General features: G+C 43.2%; 1 protein-coding gene across 2 annotated transcripts in view; it reads left to right on the forward strand.

Annotated features, from left to right (window-relative positions):
• Window positions 1–1,901: 1,901 nt before the first annotated feature.
• Window positions 1,902–22,474, forward strand: part of HGF (hepatocyte growth factor) — a 78,044-nt gene continuing 57,471 nt past the window's right edge. For both annotated transcript variants that reach the window (XM_034765637.1, XM_034765642.1), the window contains exons 1-4: window positions 1,902–2,140; window positions 15,539–15,704; window positions 19,553–19,665; window positions 20,358–20,472. In XM_034765637.1, coding sequence (XP_034621528.1) covers window positions 2,065–2,140; window positions 15,539–15,704; window positions 19,553–19,665; window positions 20,358–20,472 — 470 coding nt within the window. In that variant the 5' untranslated portion in view covers window positions 1,902–2,064. The remainder of the gene's footprint in view (window positions 2,141–15,538; window positions 15,705–19,552; window positions 19,666–20,357; window positions 20,473–22,474) is intronic.

Genomic DNA, 22,474 nt, shown 5'->3' on the forward strand with positions numbered 1-22,474 from the left:
ATGCAGATAGTAGGAGTTGGTAAAGGGGAGGGAGAGGGTGTCTCTGAATAATACAAGGAGACTGAATATGGATGCTGTTAAGGTTGGCATGGCAACATGTGGAGGTCTCTGGCTGGTTTGTGGAAAATGAAGGGAATTATGGTTTCCTGCCTGCTTGTGTTGTCTGTGCCCCACACATATTAGCCAAAGATGGCCCTGTGAGACAGAGAGGGTGGGTTCTTGGGATAAGAGGACAGAGTTAAGATCAGTGCAGGAGCCAGAACAGATAATTCCCTTTATTCTGAACTCTAGAATTTTATTTGCTAAATTGATCTACAACCTAAATTGAGCATTAATGACATTGCTTCAGTGTAAATAACACTAAAGTTTGATAGAAAAAACATTGTTGACATTTGCCTATGAAAGATGTGAAGATAAACGCGCCTTTGGATTCTGCTGTTTGTTTCTTCTAATTGCACCAGACCAGCTTGTGTTTGCCTTTTTTTATCTGCCCTTTTGAGTTCCTACAATTTTAGGGAACTGGAACTTGGCTGGTGGAGTGAGGGTGGTGGTGGTGATGGTGAGGTCAGGCTGCATGGTATGGGAAGAGTGGTGGTGCGGTGTGGAAGAAGAAATTGGGCTAATTGTTGTCACAGGGGGGAGTTGAGGAAGGGTTTCTATCTGCCTTGCTGCTGTTACAGGTGCTGGAAACAGTGGGAGAATTTGATTGAAATAAGTGATAAGACTGCTTATCAGGGAGGGGGACTGGGGGTCTAGCTGAAGGTGAGGGAAAGAGCATGAAGGAGGGGTGATCTGGCTGCAGGTGAGGGAAGAAGCCCGGGGGTGTGTGGCTGCAGCCTTGAGGGGGGAAGGTCTATCTGCAGGTGAAGGAGGGGAGTTCGGGTCAGGAGTCTGGTTGAAGATGAGGGAAAGAGCAGGGGTGATCTGGCTGCAGAATGGGGGAGGGGGTTGGCTGTAGGAGAGGGAGGGGTGAGTCAGAGGCCTGGCAGCAGGTGAGGCAGGAGGGTCTAACTACAGGTGAGGGGGTCTGGCGGTAGGTGAAGCAGGAGGAGGGCTTCTGGCTGAGGAGTTCTGGCCCCAGGTGAGGCAGGGGACTGGGTGGGACTGGCTGCAGGTGAGGCAGGGAACAGACGTGGGGGGTTAGAGGGTCTGGCTGCAGGTGAGGCAGGGGACAGACGGGGGGTTAGAGGGTCCCGCTGCAGATGAGGCAGGGGACAGACGGGGAGGGGGGGTTAGAGGGTCTGGCTGCTGGTGAGGCAGGGGACAGACGGGGGGGTTAGAGGGTTTGGCTGCAGGTGAGGCAGGGGACAGACGGGGAGGGGGGTTAGAGGGTTTGGCTGCAGGTGAGGCAGGGGACAGACGGGGGGAGGGGGTTAAAGGGTCCGGCTGCAGGTGAGGCAGGGGACGGGGTCTGGCCCCAGGTGAGGGGTGAGGCAGGAGGGAGGGATCTGGGTCCGGCTGTTGGTGGGATGGGGAAGGGGTCTGGTCGCCGGTGAGACAGGGGATGTGGGGGGAAGGGTCCAGCTGCTGTCCACGCCGCCCACACACCCCTTTGGGGCAAACCTAGGTTCCCATGTAACACTCCGCGGGCCCCAATCCGGCCTTTGCCCCGCGCTCCGGGCCAGTGAAGACAAGGCAAAGCTCCCAGTGAGCCGAGCAGGGTCAGGACCCTGGAGCGTGGCGCTGCCCCCGGGCTCCCCGGCCTGAGCGAGCGCCCTGCCAGCCCCCCTGCACCGGGCGATGCAGCTCGCCTGGGCGCCCTGCACCCCTCTGCCGCAGGGGCTGCCTGCTGCCTGCCGGGCGGCTGGCTGGCGGGAGGGAGGGAAGGAGGCAGCTCCTTCTGGGTGCAGGGGAGGGGGAGAGGAGGCAGAGGGGATGTTGTTAAACAATCTCTTACCGTAAGAGGGAGTTGGGACTCCGATCTTTCCAGTTAATCACACAACAAACTTAGATCATCGCAATAAAAAGCAGCGCGGCTCACTCAGCCTCCTCTAGTGACCGACTGTGCACTGGGGTCCTTCCACGAGCCATCTCCTCTCCTCCTCCCTGCAGCCCAGCGGCAGCATGTGGGCCAACAAACTCCTGCCGGTCCTGCTGCTCCATCTGCTGCTGCTGCTTCCCATCACCATCCCTTTGGCAGGTTAGTTTTTTCTCTCACTTTGCCAGCGATCTCCCTTTTCTGCACCCTTTTCTTTCCTTTTCCCATTTATTGTGGTGGGTGGCAATGTGCACTATTTACAAACCTTTGGGAAAGGATACAGAGAAAGTAGAAAAATCTCCACCCACACCATCCTTACCTCAGTAAAACAAACACACCTACCTACTCCTTCCCAGATGGTTGCAGCGCACAAATGGTGAGTTGCAAACCAAGTGTCACTTCTAGTGGAACAATCCTTCTGCTCTGGCAAGTTGAAAGCTGCACACAGATTGCACTGGAGGGAGAAGGGATCTTATCCTTTCTGCTGGAGAATAGTTTCTGAGCACTAGGGATCTTTTGGTGTGAAAGGCAGTAGTGTATGAAATATACTATCTGTGCCAATTATTTTTCATCGTGTTTGTGTATTTCTGTGTATATTCTTTGCACAAACAGCCTGCATGTGTGGTTTAGCTCTGGGCTTCTGAGCCACCATTACCTTCTCACTCATCCCCATATTTAGGGGTGTCTCAGGACAGACAGGGAGCTGGATGAACTAAAAATGGTAGACAGTATTTCATGATTGCTTCTTGGAACTCTCAGCTGTTATCAGGGCAAGAAGAAACATCTGTACTTTATTGCACAGTAATAGATTAAATAACTGTGAGATAACGAACATCCAAAACATGTGATAGTATGTGCCTTGGAGTCACTGTCCAAATAGCAGGCATGTCTTTGTGCACATTCAGCAGCAGGAATATGCTATTTCTAAGCTTGAATTAATTCTAATTTAATTAGTGTCTCAATTCAGTTCCTGATGAAATTGGGGGCGTGGAAGGTGCTAGGATTGAACAATAATAAACAATCAATTCTTGGAAGCTGTCTAGTTGAATTTATTTCCTAAAGTGCTCCTTTTGATAGCGGAGGGACTGGCATTGTATTCCTATTGGCTCTTTGGTGAGGCACTTGAGGAAAAATGTTTTACAAAGATTTCCACACACCTTTCCTTCCTTCCTTCCTTCCTCAAAGCAGTGAAGGACTGACTGCTACTCTGCTAGACAGACAGAAGGAAAAGATAACATGCAGCTCAGGGAGAAGATCTGCCAGCAGTGGGCAATATACCTGCAGAGAGCAGGAGGACAGATAAACAATGCAGAGGTCCAGCACAGACACACACAGAGAGCCTGGAGTTGTGGGACAGGTTCTGAAGGCATAATACACAACTACCTGTTTTATAGACTGCAGTTGCACTGTGGTGTCTCGGAGGAAGCAGCTGCAGTTTCCCAGAGGCTTGTAATGGGTAAGCAGGATTTACACAGGGAACCCCCTGTCTAAGTACAGATAATCTCAAGAACTCGCTGGCTGCCTTGACCTGGGGCTCAATTCCGTGATCCCGGGATATATCTCCAGGAGGCATCCAATGTCTTCTTAAATACAAAAGAGTGATAATGAATTGCACAAATAATTTGAAACAGGATTATTTTGTGTTTTGAATGTGCAAGTCACAAATATACTGATGGTATCACTTTCAATTAATCCTGTCATATTCTTCTAAGATAAGAGCCTAATTCTGTAAGGTGCTGAACATTTCATGAGAAGTGCTGTGTGCCCTCTACTCCCATTGATTTCAAGTATTGTGGGGCTTACTCAGCAGGTGTTCTGGTATAGGCGCATGTTAGTACACTTTTTTGTACTATTTCCTTCCCACATGTGCCTCATAGTTTCAATGCCATTGAGCTGCGCCCAATTTGAAAAATGGTGACCTTTCCATTTCTCAGCAACAGCTCTCCATTTTCATCCCCCTTCCAACCCCACTGCCCTCACTTTAATATTGCATCCACCCTATTGGACCAAGAAGATGAGTCTTGCCACTCATTACCATTGGACAGCTCAGTGCCGTGACTCTGTTTGTTTGCTTTTTTTATTCCTATTTTCATGAAGACCATGAGTTTCATCAAAAAGGCCAAACTTGAAATTCCTGTGAGAACAAGATACATGAGGGAAAATTGTGCCATAATTTTTAAAATATCTTGTTTTTTTCATATACTAAGACGTCTCCTTGAATAATTTCTCCACTGAGGTTTTTATTTTACTGGGGATTTTTAAGAGGCCCTGTATAATCTGAAAAAAATATTCTTTATACTGTATATTAAATGCATTAGAAACTCTTCAGAAATGAAGCTATTTGACTTGTGTATTAAAACTTAGAGATAGAAGAGACTTCTTATATCTTCAGATCAACCTCCCTGCTAATGTATGAATGTCCCTATTCCGTTGATGTTAAATATGTCAAGCTATGAGGTTTATTTTTATTATGTATTATTTGTATTACGGTTGTACCTATAAGCCCAAATAAGGCTTGGTGGTCCAACATGCTAGGTTCTGTATGAACATAAGAGTCTCTGACTTGCAGCACTCAGAAGTCAGGATACGTCAGTGGATAGAGGGAAAGAGAGAGAGAGTGAAGAATACATTACTGAGAACGTGTTGACGTGAGCCAGCAATGCCCATTATGAGAGGTCTGATTCTTTTTAAATATATAAATAATAAGATAAGAATAGATGAATGAGATAAATATGTGAAGTTCTTACTAGCCAGTTGTCCATTGGCAGTATTCTGTAGGTATCTATCATTTACACTGAGAGACTACTCTATAAGCTAATAACTTTCCTAAGGAAGTGTCCCCCCTGTGACGTTGTGCAGTCTATATGGTTTTATAAAAAACTTGATAATAAGTCAATATAATGTAACTGAGATAGTTTTAGAGAAAATACGGTAATAAGTGAATGTAAGTAACTGGGGTATGCCTCATGCAAAAGGTCTCTTGTAAGGTATCATTACAAAGCTTATAATCTACTGAGTATGATCATCTGATTTGTATAAATGTACCACTCTTGTATCTAAAACTAGAAATATAAAATGTAACTCTGAGGGCCTATTGTAATTGTGTAAAGTGTGGACCATTAATGATGGTTTGGAATCTTGATGACTCCCATTGTCTGCAGATGGCTGTATTTACCTGTGAGTCTTCCTGTATATGTGTGTGCTGGCAAGTGAGTAATGAAGTCTTGCAGTGACATGTGATCATGTCACCTGAACTGGAATCCATCTTTAACCTGGTGCTTTTCCAGTGAGGGGGGGTGGAAACCCAGAGAGACAAAGAGTTCCCGCCTTATGCAAAAGATATATAAAGGGGGGAAGAGAACAGAGAGGGAGAGGAGCCATCATGAAGAATCCCCTAGCTACCACCTGAGCTGCAACAAGAGCTGTACCAGGGGAAAGGATTGTGCCCAGGCCTGGAAGATGTCCAGTCTGAGAAAAACTTACTGAAGCCTCTCTGAGGGTGAGATTATCTGTATTTAGTTTGATTAGGCATAGATTTGCGCATTTTATTTTATTTTGCTTGGTGACTTACTTTGTTCTGTCTGTTACTACTTGGAACCACTTAAATCCTACTGTCTGTATTTAATAAAATCACTTTTTATTTAGTAATTCACTCAGAGTATGTATTAATACCTGGGGGAGCAAACAGCTGTGCATATCTCTCTATCAGTGTTATAGAGGGCGAACAATTTATGAGTTTGCCCTGCATAAGCTTTATGCAGGGTAAAACGGATTTATCTGGGTTTAGACCCCATTGGGAGTTGGGCATCTGAGTGCTAAAGACAAGCACGCTACTGCGAGCTGTTTTCAGGTAAACTTGCAGCTTTGGGACAAGTGATTCAGACCCTGGGTCTGTGTCTGGAGCCAGACGGGAGTGTCTGGCTCAGCAAGACAGGGTGCTGGAGTCCTGAGCTGGCAGGGAAAGCAGAAGCAGGGGTAGTCTTTGCACATCGGGTGGCAGCTCCCAAGGGGGTTTCTGTGATCCAACCCGTCACACCCCCCACCCACCCCCACCCCCGATATTCAGCCTATTTAGATATTCTTAATAACATCCCAGTATTCCCAGTATGTCTTTTACTCTGTTAAAAAACAGACTGCTTAGCTCAATAAAAGCTGTTAAACTAAAATGACCCCCATTTTTATGAACCAGGATCACAAATTAGCTGGTGGGAATGAAAAATTTATAAAAACGCATCAAATTTTCACATGAAGAGGTCTCTAACATAGGGTGACCAGATGTCCCTATTTTATAGGGACAGTCCTGATTTTTGGATCTTTTTCTTATATAGGCTTCTATTACCTCCCCTCTCCCGTCCCGATTTTTCACATTTGCTGTCTGGTCACCGTACTCTAATCTACCATTTTTCTTAAAACCAAGTTTCACAGCATTTTCTGTAGGTCACATGAGATGAAAAGAATATGAAGTGCAGGTGTAGTACAAGATGTGGGAGAGCATTTTGTTTTTTTAACTAAAAATGCTTTATACAAATATTGGTAGCCATAGGAGTGTTGTGTGTCCATGTGGCTTGCATAACTGCATATATTTTACAAATCTAATTTGATTTATTCTCTTCCCTCCCTAGCTGTAAATATTCATTATATTATATGTCATCAGCAATGCAAAACTCTGCCAGTTTGAAGACTGTATTCTTTCTGGTTAATGGAATCCATTTGGCGCAGAGTGCCAATGGCTTCTTGTTTTGCTCTCATGCAGTACAGAATTTATCCTACTTAACAGATTTTTTTTGTTTCCATTAATACCATTTTTGTGAGCAACATAACCAGAGAAAAATAGAATAAAAAGACTTGAGATTAGGATGTTGCATAAAAACTGGGAAAATGTGCTCTGAAATCAAAGAAAAAAAAGCCTCTTAGTGGAGAAGCTTATCTTTCATTAAGATAATACTTTAACTGAGGCCAGAGTTGGGAGGGAAACGTGCATTCTCTCTCCAGAGGATGACATCTTTCCTCTGAGTCTTTTTTCTTTCTTTCTGAGTATTATGTGCAATTTATGTCCTTCTAAACCTTCTGAAGGAGAGGAAGGATGGCTTTGTGGGGATGATACAGAATTGGAAATCAGGAGACATGGGTCTGTCCTACCATAGTTGGAGGGCAGTCAACTCAATGGCATTCTCTCTGGACCCTGCAGAGGAGTTTTACAATTCTGTTTGTAAGGGTGGGTTTAGAGTCTTGTACTTCTCCCCCAGCATTCACGTTGTGGGGCTACCCTGCAGTAGCACCAGCAGGAGGACCAACATAGCCAGAATTCCTCCTGGGTCACTCAGGAAGAACACATTACAGCGACAGCTTTGCCATCTTCTAAATGGGAGCAGTACACACTGTCTGCAGTCCCTGAGCAAGTCTTCTAGAAAGCATGAAAAGGGGTGGGTCACGTTCCCACCTCATCTGGGGGAGGCCAGTGCTAGCATGGAGCTGTGGCTCTGCTCCCCAGCCGCTCTGTGGTTGCCCAGTATGCAGGGATTCTAGAACGGGGGAGGTGGGCTTCCTTGCATCCTTTCCCATTGCCTGGCATACCCAGCAACCACCAAGCTCCTTTTCCAGAAGAATGTACAGAACACACTGCTGGAGGTGAAAGAAACACCAAATGCTTGTAAAGATGGTTGCTTTCATTGTGGACGGTAGTGTGACATGGTGGGGATTTATTTCTGTGTTAAATACAGTGCTTTGAAGGCTACAGATCTCAAAAGAAAAGACTCGTTTTATAGTCAGAGGTTAGATACAGCCGGTCAGAGTACATGCTGCCAAACAGTCAGTTCTTCTAGTCTGTCCCAGCATCCTGCTGAGCAGATAACCTTTTCCTGGAAGAAGGGATGTCCTTATGTATATACCATCTGACTTTAGAACACATTATCTGCTGTCACCATTATCTTTAGTCTAATGGGCTTTGGTACAGATGAGTTGTGAGGACAGGACTTACTGAATTTGAAACTCAGGTTTCTAATAAAAGGTTAATCCTGGTGCCTGCTACTGGGGTGCCTGTTGTAGGAAGGAGTCACGGGTAAAATAAACAATAGCAATGAACATTAAACAAAAAACAGCCTCTCTCCTTTCTCCCACCATCTCGACAACTGGCCTAAAAAGCAACTGTAAAGCACAAAAATAAGGACAAAACATATATGTTTGTTTTTTTTCCAGATTGTTGTTACAGAAGCACCTATCCTTTGTCAGTACCTTTTTTTGCTAAGAGAAAACTTTGGAAATTAAAATGATCCCAGTGCCATTCTGTATTGTTTTCAAGCAGCATTCTGAGGGAAGCACTTAACTGTGACAAGCTAGGGCTGAATCTCTGTATGGCCTCCTTGTTTTATTTAGTGACTTTCCGTCTGTACAATTGTCTCTGTTTTCTTGGATCTGGGCAAACCCTTTTTTCACAAAGCTGGTGGCCTACATAACTAATCTCACTGAACCCAATCTGTCATTTTTTTCATATTCAATTTATAGTTTTTTTTTCTTTGTCACATTGCAGAACTTTATGCAACTTCTCTTTGTGCTGATCATTTTTGCCCCAAACCAGCAGTCATGGGCAATTATTAATTTCATCCATACACACAAAGCTCTGGGACGTCTCTAGTGCTGAAGTAATTCTAAAGGGAAGTCACTTAAACATATCTATCAAAAGGGATGAGGAAAAGGCCAATATTATACTTTCTCTGTTGATCTGGGTCTGCCAAAAACTGTGGCTTACATCCAAAACTGAACAGACCTGAATTTAGTAGTCCTGGAATGACCTTCTCAAACTATGTTTGATGACACTGTTAAAAACTGTTGATTCTACACAAATCTTTAACATGTTTGATTTTATTATGATGACCATGTTGTTAACCCAATCGGTTCTTGTCAGAATTCTTTCAATAATGTCTAATTTTGCTGCTGGTTAAATTTAGCTTTTACTTTCTATATGTATTTGTGTTGGCATGCTGGAACCTGTATTAATATATGATATACCCAGGATGTATAATATCCTCGTAGATTCTAGTCCATTTATAAACCTCATTGAATTCTTTAAGAATATCTTTTTCATCCTGTTTTGTAGACTAGTTCTACACCCATTTGATCATATGTATTTGCACACTGCTCTTCAATACAAGTATGGTATTTGTGTTGCATAGTTTCAAACTCTAGTGACTGCTATCTCTTCTTATATAAGCATGCCAGTGTGGCTTTGCTACATGGGCTCATTTTGTGTGCATTCTCAAACGTGCTTTTTTATTTTAACAGTGTGCTATCACTGTATATACTGCACTCAGCTCCAGTATCTATTTTGAAATCTATGTTTGGTCATTTATTTCCTTTGTCAGAAATTGGTCTTTTGCATAATCTTGTGTAACACCGACATGGGCGGGATCAAACTGGGGACCTCTGGAGCTTAGTGCATGAGCCTCTACCTCATGAGCTAAAAGCCAACTGCTTATTAGTTAAGGCTGTAGAGCAAACTCGTTAATCTCTCTCTCTAAGTGGTCTCGGTGCCACTAAATGGGACAGAACACCACGCCCAGGAGGTGTGTGGGTTACACTTGAACTGTAAATGTTATTGAGACTTAACCAGGAAACTCTGTTTCCACATCACCACCATTTGGCTTTCTTCTTCAGTTGTATATTTGTTAACATATTTTGCCTTTGTATTTCTTTTGCAATTTGGACTGTGTGTGGCATTCTCTTGCAGAATGGTTGCTCTCTTGTTGGATAATTTGCATGATATACTGTGGTTGTTTTCACATTTATTCCAAACAAATATAATCTTTGCCATTTGTTTATTCTGCCTCTGTGCCTCAGTGAACATTTATTTTAATTAGATGCAGTTCAGTCCTTTCATTGCTTGCTTCTCCATTCATTTGGGAAGCATAGTTTACATTAGCCCTGTATTTAATTACTGTTCTTTGCAAAGTTAAGTTCTTTTCTTAATCTTACTTTGAACTGGTTATCAGTAATACCACAAATAATTTACTCACTAATTAGTCCATCTGTTAACTATTCAAAGTCAGCTGACTTAGTTTTATTACTTCTGTCTGTGATCACTATCGTTCATATAATGATCAATGGTCTCACCTGGCAGCTGGTGTCTTGTATTGAGAATGTGTGGATCAAAATATTCTTGACATTTTTGAATGACTTGGTCTAGTTTGCTATTGATGGAAATATGTGTAGATCTCCAGTATCTCTGGCCTTGCTGCATGTAGTAGTGTGGAGGATTTTACCCTCTGAAGTATCTCTTCATTACAACTTGGAAGAAATAAAGTCATAAGAATTAGCAACATTCTCAAGTAGAATCATGAACCCCCATTTTACAGAAACCTTGGAGGACATCTGAAAACTCAGTAAAAACTGGAGATTTGACTAAATGGAGGTTGCTGGAGAGCTTCAGTTCTGCTCTACAAGTCTGAAGTTACTCTATGGCTGTGTACTGTATGGCTGTGTCTATAGTAGAAAAAAAGGTGGTTGTTTTTTTTTTATATAAAGAGATAGCTATTTTATTGTAAAATCCTAATGTAGACAAGGTAGCTTTAAATTGGTTAGTCTCTAAGGTGCCACAAGGACTCCTCGTTGCTTTTACCTTCATGTAGATGGTCAAGGTAATCCATAGGTCCTCCTCTGCCCCCTAGGTTTTCCTCCACAAGCTACATTGAAGTAAAACTACCATTATGTTGAGGTTGCCTTGTTTACACCTGGATTTTACAACAAGAGGACTGACAGGAGATAGTTATCTTGTTTAAATAAACAAAAAATCAAAAACAAACCAAAACACAACATCTTATTTGCTAGTGAAGGTAAGCTGTAGAACAGTGATTCTCAAAGCCAGTCCACCACTTGTTCAGGGAAAGCCCCTGGTGGGTCGGGCCAGTTTGTTTACCTGTCGTGTCTGCAGGTTCGGCCGATCGTTGCTCCCACTGGCCACGATTCGCCGCTCCAGGCCAATGGGGCTGTGGGAAGAGCGGCCAGCACGGCCTGCGCCGCTTTCTGCAGCCCCCATTGGCCTGGAGTGGTGAAATGCGGCCAGTGGGAGCCACGATCGGCCGAACCTGCGGACACGGCAGGTAAACAAACTGGCCCGGCCTGCCAGGGGCTTTTCCTGAGCAAGTGACGGACCGGCTTTGAGAACCACTGCTGTAGAAGACTGAAGCTAAGCTTATGGGTAAGGCCCTATTTAACTTGCGATATTGTGGAAATTGAGGATTCCGCAGTATTAGGCTTCCACTGCAATTTTGACAGCAGGAGCCTCGCCCTGTTCGGGGCAGACAGTGGGAGCACCGGCCACCCCAGGGCTGAGAGCAGAAACTTTTGCTCTCAGCCCCACGCAGCCACTCTCAGCCCCGGTGGCAGACAGTGGGAGCCCCCACTCTCAGCTCTGGGTGGCTAACGAGAAAATCACGGAAAAGTAATGGACTTTATTACTGCAAATAATAAGGTCCATTATTACTTTTCCGCAATTTTGCATGGCTTGTCCGCAATTCAGCCGCAATTTTTTGACAATCATCCCGCAATTCAAGTAGGGTCTTACTTATGAGGTATCTAAGCACTGCATGATTACGTTTCTGCTGAGCTATGTAGCGCTGCTCCTGCAAAACTCACCTTCAGAGTTGTGGATCGTCAGGGCTACTCACGTTATAAATTTCTAACGTGCTCAGTAAAAAAACATTCTTCAGTATAGGCAACAAGAGGAAATAAGCCGTTCTCAGTTAACCAGAAGTTTTGGTTACTCAGAGTTTAGAGAGTAGGGATGAATTGTAATTACATGTGGCTAAGCAAGCCATTCATTCAGTTTTAAGATGGACTGGCCTGTTTGTGTATGGTTTGTCCACATCGAGTACTGACATAAAACTGGAAGTGGTTTTATCTGCTATCATGCACAGAGGGCACCATTTTACAGAGCATGACACTCTGTCCTCACTGGTGAGACTTGCACGCAGGGTGTGTGCGAAATCATGCTGGCAGGTGGGGCAACTGAGGGGATGTCCTGTTTTCTGGAGATGCATCAGTGACCATCCTACATGCCGTACATCATTTACTAATTACAGCCCAGCGTTTGAGAGGCCCTAATCTAATAGAGAACATTTCTTGAGAATTGTTTAAGATTACGCAATAAATCTGTTTTATTATTTTTAAAGTAAAAGTTCTGTTTTTTTTTTTTTATTACTAGAATGATAAGCATTCATGGTTAAAATTCATCTCTGGTATAGCTCTGTTTGCTGTAATGGAGTTACACAAAGGATTAATTTGATCCTTTCCTCTTGCATTGCAATCAGGGCCACCGAATGTAATTGTTTAAGATCTAAAGTAAATCGGGTTGTTAGAAATTGCTGGATCAAACTCTTAATCCTCTTTGGACAACTGTTCATTTAAAAAAATAAAACAATGTTACAGTACTTTTAGGCTGAGCTAAGCTACTTCACTTTTTTATCTAACTCTCTCATGCTAGCTAGTGACAGTTTAAGAACCCATTATCATATGGATTTATGATAATGACACTTATCAGAGGATGGGAAATGTTATCAGCAGAAACCGGAAAGAAATACTTTGATATTACTGAATGGATTCTCACCTTCATTTGTCATAGAGATCTTGGCTCAGGCGCTATATAACTAATTCAGCAATAATAAAGAAATCTCATAAGATATGCATTTTCAACATTTTACCACCTTTTGCTTAAAGGGATCACTTTACTGTGTTAATTCTGGCACATGAGAATGAAATGTGTGTTGCAGTGCATTGACTTTAGAATCTGTATTGTGGAAAAGGCAACTTCATTTAAGCTACCTTCTTTTACGCAGGGGACTCTCCATAAATTTTCCCCCTTAGCATGTGATTAATTCTGTGTTCACTGAATGGCAGGAGCTGCAGAAAAAGAAGTGTGGAACTAGGGAATCTATTAATATTTTCATTTTAAACAAAAGCTTTTTTACATAACAACAACCCATGAGTGTAATCAGTACCACCGGTAAAAGAAGCCTATATTAACCTGCCCATTACTGGCAATGATTGTAATTTTGTCTCTGAAAAATAAATGAATATATTATATATGTAGCTATATTCCATTGTTCAACTTGTGCAGTTTGAAATGAGAGGTGGCAGAGTGAAGATTCTGTATGGATTTGTTGCAGGAGGAGAATTCTGTTTTTAATACCTGAAACTTGGTGCAATCTGATCTAAAGGCAAAAGCAAACCAATCCAACCCTCTTCAAACTATTTTGAGAGCCCAAGGGGTAATTCATCTCTTGGCAGGGCCAGCTCTAGGCACCAGCAAAGCAAGCAGTTGCTTGGGGTGGCAGATTTGCAAGGGGCGCAAGAATCCAGCATGGGAGCTGAGAACCAACAGGGGGCCCTGGGAGCTGTAGTTCCTTGGTTAGCTCCCTGCCAATAGAGCCAGCCCTGGAGCAGGGAAAGAACTACATTTCCCAGCATTCCCTTGGCCACTAGCAAGAGGAAAGGGTGGGGGAAGGAGTATGGAACTGAAATCTGCAGCTTGCTGTGAATGGTAGGAACAGAGCCAGCTCTAGGTTTTTTGCCGTCCCCCCTGCATCCCTGTATTGCCCCAGCCCTGGTCTCTGCCCCACCCCACACCCCCTTGCTGCCCCAGCTCTGGCCCCCACCTGCACTCCCCTGCTGCCCCAGCCCTGGGCTCTCCCCCGCACCTGCACCTCCTGCTGCCCCAGCCCTGGGCTCTCCCCCCACCCGCACCTCCTGCTGCCCCAGCCCTGGGGTCTCCCCCCCAAATCCCCAGCCGCCCCAGCTCTGACCCCCATCCGCACCTCATGCCACCCCGGCCCTGGGCTCTCCCCCGCACCCGCACCTCCTGCTGCCCCAGCCCTGGGGTCTCCCCCCCAACATCCCCAGCCGCCCCAGCTCTAGCCCCCATCCGCACCTCATGCCACCCCAGCCCTGGGCTCTCCCCCGCCCACACCCCCTGCTGTCCCAGCTCTGGCCCCCACCTGCACTCCCCTGCTCCCCCAGCCCCGGGCCGTCCCCCAAAGAAGGAATTGGGGGGACTAAATGGACGATGCACCTCTCTATTTGAAGCCTAGCAAGGGAGGTATGTGGATCCCACTAGAATTTAAAATGAAAAGTAAGGGAGGGGAGGCTCTGGACCTGGGCAGCTTTAGATACAGTACCAGGCACTTAGGAGGATTTCCACTTCTGAGCCATGAAAGCAGAAATTGACTTTTCCTTTCCAGATATAGCTAATATTCAGAAAGGGAATCTAGCACCTGCCTTCCAGATTTGAACACCCTCAAAATCCAGGAATGCTCAAACTCAATTTGGGCAGCAGTTACTTCATTTCCCCCAAATCAAATATACTTGCTGTAGAAAAAGTAGAATAAATTGAGCAAGAAATGCTTCCCAATGGTTATTAGGACTGGAATTGCTATTTTCAACAGCCATTGCTTTTTTTTTTTTTTTTTTTTTAATTTTAGTTTTATTTGTTTAAAAGGAAGACCGTGATAGTGCATTCCCCATAGAAACAAAGAATGGAACAAAAGAATAATAAAGGCACCTCAACTTTTTCTCATTTATGTAGGACAGTCTTATAATATGCATCCAGATATCCTCCAGTCACACAAGCTGAAAATTGTTCCACTTTACTGCAGTTGTGTAACCATATGGGAATTAGTCCTGTCTGTGTTCTGTGCACATCCAAAATTCCTGCTGAATGACCCGCCCTGGGAGCGAGTTACCAGTGACCCAGGGCTGGGGTGGCAGGAGGGTGCAGTTGGGGGGGGGGGAAGGGGGAGAGCCCAGGGCTGGCATGGGAGGCAGCCAAAAATTTTTTTGCTTGGGGCAGCAAAAAACCTAGAGCCGGCCCTGTCTCTTGGATGGTTGGTTGAGCAGCATCCAGTGAAGGAATGAGCTCATCATAGACTTCCATATAACGGGATGGTGGACTTTTAATCAGGGGCTCCTGGGAACCCTCCTTTAGTTGGTAGAAGTCTGTTCTGAGACATGGGGCCTGATTCTCTTCTGCCCTGCCTCTTGTTTAGTCATTTACACCATTGCACAATGAATGTAAAATGCTACCATTCTGACCTGGGAGCATTTTAAACTCACCTTGCACTGGCACAAATAACCTACACATGGTCCAAGGTAATGAAGAATCAGGCCTGTGGTCTATATTTGCAAAAAGTAACAGGCTCTAGTGAACCTCTTTTATAATCTAATTGCTGCTGAGCATCATTTGTAACATGCATTGCTGCAACTTGTACAGAGGAGAGAAAAAAGTAAAGCTTGAAATATAAGTGATGTGCTCCTGGCACCGACTCTTGCCTACTTCTTTAGACTAGTGTTTTATACAATTGTTTAACTGAAGTTATCTGCTGTATTTTTAAAAGATCTCTGTGTTTGAATGAATGCAGATCAATGACTGCAAGTGACATTTTCCCCTCCATGCTGTGGGAGATGATGTGGGTTTGGTTTCTTAATAAACTTCAAACATTGTTGAGTGAAATCATTATCTTGATTGCTCTCTTTAAAGGTGTGTCTTTTCTTTTATCTTATTGGGTTCTTCCACAGAGGGCAAAGGGAAAAGGAGAAATGCTCTTCATGACTTCAAAAAGACAGGCGAGACTATGCTAATTAGATCAGACCTATCGCTAGTGGGAAAAACCAAGTTGTTAAACACCACAGAGCAATGTGCCAAGAGATGCAGCAGGAATAAAGGCTTTTCGTTCCCTTGCAAGTAAGTTATTACATCTCTAATATTTTTGTTTCATTATTAAAGTGACGTCTAGCCAAGCACATCACTTACCTTCACGTCATTGGGACTGCCGCCTTGGATAGAGTGTATAGCCTGACGTTGTGTTTTGATAGCTGTGATCTTGCTCTTCGTAATCAGAGATTCTCTGGTCTTCTCAAACCCTTAACGTGAAATTGGAGGAGTTCGGATTTCTTTACCAGTTCAATCTGTAATTTTTTTTGCATACTAGATCTAAAGAAATGTGCTTAAATTAAGACATGGATGGCTTGTTTTAGGTTTGTTGTTATTACAAAAGAGTGTCTGAGTTTTCTCCATTTCTCCATTGCTTATAAAATGGTTATTGTTGTACATTACAGCTGCACTGCTGCAGTACCACTTTAAGTCATATTCTGCCTTCATCCTTTACATGTTACTCATGTTGACTTCAGTGGGAATTCCACACTTGGAACACAGTTAAGTGCATGGCTGAAGTTCATTGGCACGTACGTAGAATCTCTGGTACAATGTGATCAAACATTTTGGGCTGCATAATAATTACAAATTGTAACTCTGAGCGATAAATATCTTGAGGTGCCTGTTGTCTTTTTTAACACACCTTGCTGCTGATTGCTTCCCTGCTTACAGTAAGATTGATCTATACTCTCTTTTGGAATAAAACACAGTATTTTGTCCACTATGCAATGGACCTGAATTTTCCCTCTGGCCTGTATTAATCTATGGGTGTGACTACAAATGAAAGAAAATGATATCCTATCCTATCTCCTAGAACTGGAAGGGACCTTGAAAGGTCATCGAGTCCAGCCCCCTGCCTTCACTAGCAGGACCAAGTACTGATTTTGCCCCAGATCCCTAGGTGGCCCCCTCAAGGATTGAACTCACAATCCTGGGTTTAGTAGGCCAATGCTGATTGCAGAGGAGAGATGTAGATAACTCCTGTGCTGGAAAATAGGATCCACCAACACTGATGGCAGTGGAAGTTTTACTATTGGCTACAAATGGGACCAGAATCAGATGCTTTATTTAGAGAACATCCCTTGCAGAGATACTCATATAGAGCCTGGTCCTTCTCCCACGAAAGTCACCAACAATGGTGCAAGTTCTGGCCCCTGTGAAAAATGAGTACCAGGTGGGTGTAAAATGCTACCTGATGAGAATGGTAGATAATATTTTGCACCCAACTGACACTCACTTTTCACATGGCTATGGACTTAATCCTGTCCCCACGGAAGTAAGAGTCATAACTCCCATTGTCTTCAGTGGGAACTTGATCAGGTCAGACATAAGATTCGAGACAGCATGGGATCCTGCCCATTGAGCTGAGCTGGAGGAGTGCAGAAATGGGGCCCACAATAAAATTACTGAGGTTGCATAATATAAAAATTATTTCTGAACTCTGCCAGACTTTGAACAATGCTAAATTCCTACATCTGCTCAGGAAAATTGCTTCAAGCTTTCACGAGTTGTGGCTGCCCTGGCTGCTGTGTCCTGAAAAGTAGGTTAATACATGTGTGTTATTTTAATCCATTATGAAAAATAATCTAGAACTGCTCATATTTTTTCATTACTTTCTCATTTGTGAAGGATTTTCCATCACGACTGTGGCCGTTGCATTCATTCAGGGGCAAATCCTTTCCTTTGTGCACAGCCTGAATAAAAAGGCTGCGTACTGGGGAGATATACAAGGGCTTGGGAGGAGTGGGGGACGGGAGGAATCCTGCATCCAGCTGGCAGAGTGGCAGCACTCTCCTGCTTCTGATGTGCACTTGCTTCCTGAGTTAGAATGAATGTCAGATCTGCCTAATCATGGATCCACAGGCCCAGCATCTACTGCTTCCCTAGGCTACCACCAACCCCCCCTCCACAGTGTCAGACAAAGATTTCCATGATGCACAGCTCCATGCACTGTAGGAAAAAGCCTTGCCTAGGCTCCCAGAAACCAGCCCTCTCAGGCAGCATTAACTGGACTCATTTTATGTATCCAGGGCCCTCAATTGGTACGTCTGGGTTTTGGCCCTAAGCCAATTGATACAGTATTTGGCCCTAAGTATTGATATAAAGTGCACAGAGGGCAACAGGATTTCTTTAATGCCCGTGAAAAATAAATGTTTAGAAATGAATATAAATATTTAAAAGAATCAATGTTTAACTTTCCCCTTAGAGTTGGGAGCCCAATCCTCAGCATTGTGCTAGTGTGTGACAATCAAAAATGAAAATGACTATATACATAAGATAAAATTGACCAGTTAAGCTGTGAGAATAATTTACTTTTTGGTTCACTGTCAGCTCCAATCATCATCAAAATAATAAAAAATAATTTTGGGGAGTGTAACAGCTCGGAAAATGTGGTCAGGAAAAGGTTGTTAGAAATCTTTGTGTGGAGAGGGCAAAAGCTAGACTAGAAAATATCCAAGATGAAGCTGGAGGAGGTACTCAAGGAAATGGTTGCAAATGATGCATTCAGTGAGTTTAGAAGTGAAGAGAAGAAGGGAAATGAGAATATATTTGGAGAGGCAGATGGGGGTCAATGGTTGATTTTTGTCAGAAAAGAGATCAGATATGGCATCTTTAGGAGAACTGGGTAGAAGAGAGGCTGAAGAAGTGGCAGAGGGATTCAGGTTAGCAGTTTGGAGGGGTTGGAGTCCAAAGAACAGGTAGAGTGGTTAGAGAAGGGATAAGAAACGTTGGTGGTGGTGATGGGGGAGAAGATGAAGGGGAGGGAAGTCGCATCTTATCTTATAACATTTTTTCTTTGAAAAAGGCAATGACATCTTGCAAAGAGACAGTGGTTTGTGGCATTAGGATATGTGGGATTTTAGGAAGGAGTCAAGATTTTTAAAGTCTATTAATAAGGCTGCAGAAATAGTGGGAGTCAGTAAAGCTGAGAAATAGTGCTATTTTGGGAAAGAATAAAGTGGAACTGAAGGAGGAGTGGACAAATCTGTAGCAGAGGAAGTCTGGTTGGTCATGAGATAGTAGATAATGTTTTCACCCCTCAGCTCACAGAGAGCCGAGGGCTGAGTAGCACCAAAGCAGAGTGGAGAAAACAAATGTTGGAGAAGAAAGAGGCTGAGTTTAGAGGGGCATACTTTGCAGTGGGAGAGAAGAGGCAAAGAAGTCAGGAGTGGAGTGGAACGAAACAACAGCAAAGGACAGGGATGGGAGGAAAAAGGATTATCATAATTGTAATAATTAACAATAATATTCCTGACTCTGCTTTGAGCTTCCATTTATCTTTAGAAACATGAGTGAAATACTTTCTACACCCCTGTGAGGCATGCAATTTTCAATTAATGTTTGAGATCCTGGGGTGGAAGATTTCGTCTAGGTACAGGGTATTGTCATTATTTTCAACTTCATCAGCCACATTCATATCTAGTGTAAGTCCACTGAATTGAAGTCAACTGAGTTGCATCTAATTATATGAGGAATGAATTTGGCCTATGCGGTTCAATGCAGTATATCCCCCTCTTTCTTTCCACACCTCTTATAGTAGAAGGGAATGTCTTTTTTAGAAAAGAACCAAAACTGGGGCTTCATGTACTGCCTCAGCCACATTAGTCTTACTTTTAAAATAGAGATTTTTAATGACAAGTGAAACCTGAAATTAGTGCAAGCAGCAAAACTGGTATTTAGTGCTACAACCACAACCACTTAATTTCTTTGTTTCTGTATGCTTGTCAGCACAGTCATGGGTTTAAATACCAATTTGGCTGCTTCTGTGCGTTTCCCAGTAAAAATGGATTTATTGTCATAGTATATTCATTGGTGTGTCATCTATCATTGCTGTAAACCATGTAGGATTCCTTTCCTCATTGAGATTTTCGTTTCAGGGCCTTTGCTTTTGACAAAGCTACAAAACGATGCCATTGGTTCTCTTTCAATAGCATGACGAATGGAGTGAGGAAGAAGCAAGACCATGCGTTTGATCTATATGAAAAGAAAGGTAACTGATTTATTCCCCAAGCACAGTGCTACGGAGAAGAGAGTCAGCAAGTGACCTTTATGACTGTGTGTCTTACCCGAGGAAAGGATGGTTTGTGCATTCGAGGAGCTGATGTGTTGTGCCTTAAAACTCTCTGTTTAAAAGATACCCTTTATCTTTGCTGAGATACACAGCTCAGTGATGAACTGTATATGTAAGAGCCTCAGTTTTGTATCCTTTGGTATTTATGTCGCATATTATGTGCTGGATTGCACTGCTGCTTACTTTACTATTTAAGGGCCTAATCCAGTGGGTTATTGCCATAGGATTTAGTGTTGCTCCTGTTTGGGTCACTGATGTCAGTGTGAGTTGAACGTGCTCAGCACGTGCTTTTGGTAAATGAAACATTTCAATTACCTTTTCAGAAGCATTTTTGATAATGTTTAGGATTAAGTATTTTGAAAAAAAAGGCACTTCTTTGTGGAAACATTAAAAATTATGACATGACATTATCATTGTTCTTTAGCTTTTGCACAAAAAGCTGTATGCCTTTCTAGGAAAAAAAAAACAAAAAACTTTTCTGGGAAAAAAAAGGCTACTTTTTCAACAAAAATCCTTTTCGTTCAAAAAATGTTTACCAGCTCTCATTTTCAACAAGTAAACAAGACTTTCCACTAGGTTCTTATTTCCCCCCCTCCATTTTCTTCCAACAGACTACATTAGAAACTGTATCATCGGTAAAGGTGCAAACTACAAGGGAACAATATCAGTTACCAAAAGTGGCATCCAGTGTCAGGCATGGAATTCTATGATACCCCACGAGCACAGGTAAGCATAGTCTGAACATAAGAAGGGCAGACGCTTTTGGAACTCTGCTGGTATCCTGTACGTTGAAGTTAAAGAACATGGAGTACAAGCATGTATGGTGGGGTCTAGCTCCTGATTCATTTTTAATTTTACAAATGAGTAATGGGTCTTTGACCCTACTCTTCTTCCAACACGTCAGGCATTTCACCTTTCAGTCTCTGAAATGACTGGACCCAGAAATATTAGGCATTTTCTAACTGGGACCTTTCCAGTTACCAACCTATATTTAAAATGAAGGATTTTGGGGATAGAGGGTAGTCTAGATTCTGAATTCAGTTATACCATTGAGTAACTGAGTTGCTCCATTGAATTCTGTAACCTAGTTATGGCCTAATTCATATCCCGGATCAAACAATTAAGGAAGTCCTAGGAGCCACAAACTTTCTCAGAGTGCTTCTTTGTGCTTCTGGCTGCTGCTGGGTGGAAGGTGGAAAGAGTTGGGATGTATTTCTGGAAGGAAATTGCTACTGGGGGTTGGGCGGAGGCAAGTGCTGCTGCACGACGATTACTCAGTGGAGGATGCTGCTTCTGGAATGAAACTTAGTGGAAGCCTGGTGGGTGATGGGTGTAGGATTTCTAACCTGTTCCACACTTCGCTCTGAAGGAAGGTGCTGATTAAAGGTGTGTCCAGCCAGCCGAGTGCTATGGGCCAAGCAGTTGGCTCCACAGCAGTTTTAAGCAGTGGCTTGTCTTGTAGCTGAGGACCGTGAAGAGAGGACAAATGATGAGAGGTGAACAGAGGGTAGAAGCAAGGAGCTGCATTAGGGCTTGTCAGGAGGATTAAAGAGCAGTCTTCTCCTTCCTTTCTGCTGATGGCCCTAGCATCCAAATCCAGCCAATCCGTCTAACCAATTAGGCTATTTCTTTTTTAAATGGGAGTTAACCACACTGGAGTCTTAATACCAACCCTGGGAGCCATCAAAGTCTATATATTTTTTAAGTCAGTGTATCATATATTTACAGCTATCTATACATATTATGGATGAGATGATCCCTTCTAGACATTAGAGATCTATAATTTGATGCTAAAGACGCAAGAGCCAAGTTCTGCCCTCATTTACACTGAGAAGTGAAGTAACTCCAGATTTACATTAGTGAACAATAATTGAGAGCAGAATTTGTCCCTTAAATTTGCAGTGCACTGTAAAATTCTGCAACGCCCACTTTTTGACTCCCCCCCCCTCCCCCAGGTCTTTGGGAAAGGGATAGTTTTACGAATATAGAGTGGCGGGTTTGGGGGTGTTAGTTTATCTGTTTTGGATGCTTACAATTGTCTCTATAGTTTGGTTCATGTTGCAAATCTTGTGGATGATAAGCTTTGTTAAAGCACCTTGAGCTTGGGATAGGTATTTGAAATCAATAAACAAATCAATGAATGACTTCCCGTTCATTTCCGGAGGAGCATTACCACTCTGTCCTTTTAAGTACGGTTTAGAAACTAACCTCACTCATGAAAGAGTTTCTCAGAGGATGTTGGCCTTAAAGTGGAGTTGCATGCAGTCTGTAGAGGATTTGAGAGTACTGGCTATCATTTTTAGAACTAGTCATAATAAATGCATGAAGAATTGTTTTGGTTTATATTTCCTTTCAGATTTAGGATTACATATATAATATATACGATTAAATAATAACACAGCAATAATTGGAGAATGGTACAATAGCTATAGGACTTAATTCTTGAGCTTAGGGCCTGATCCTGAAAGGAATTCAGAGTCCTTAGCTCACACTTGAGACCTCAGCACTCATTACCTTTCAGAGTCATTCTCAGATACTACTTTCTTCGGTGTCAGTGGCAAAACTCCCATTAACTTCAGTGGTAGCAGCATACAGAAGTTGGTTTACTGTAAATGTATTTGGTTAATATCTTTAGCAATTTTACTTTTGCATTGTAGTAATGAATTTGGATGGCTACTCATCTGAGAAGCATGCTATGAAGCTGACTTCTTCCCGCCTTGTGCAATAG

Source organism: Trachemys scripta, chromosome 1 (assembly GCF_013100865.1).
Source record: "Trachemys scripta elegans isolate TJP31775 chromosome 1, CAS_Tse_1.0, whole genome shotgun sequence".
NCBI lineage: Eukaryota > Metazoa > Chordata > Testudines > Emydidae > Trachemys > Trachemys scripta.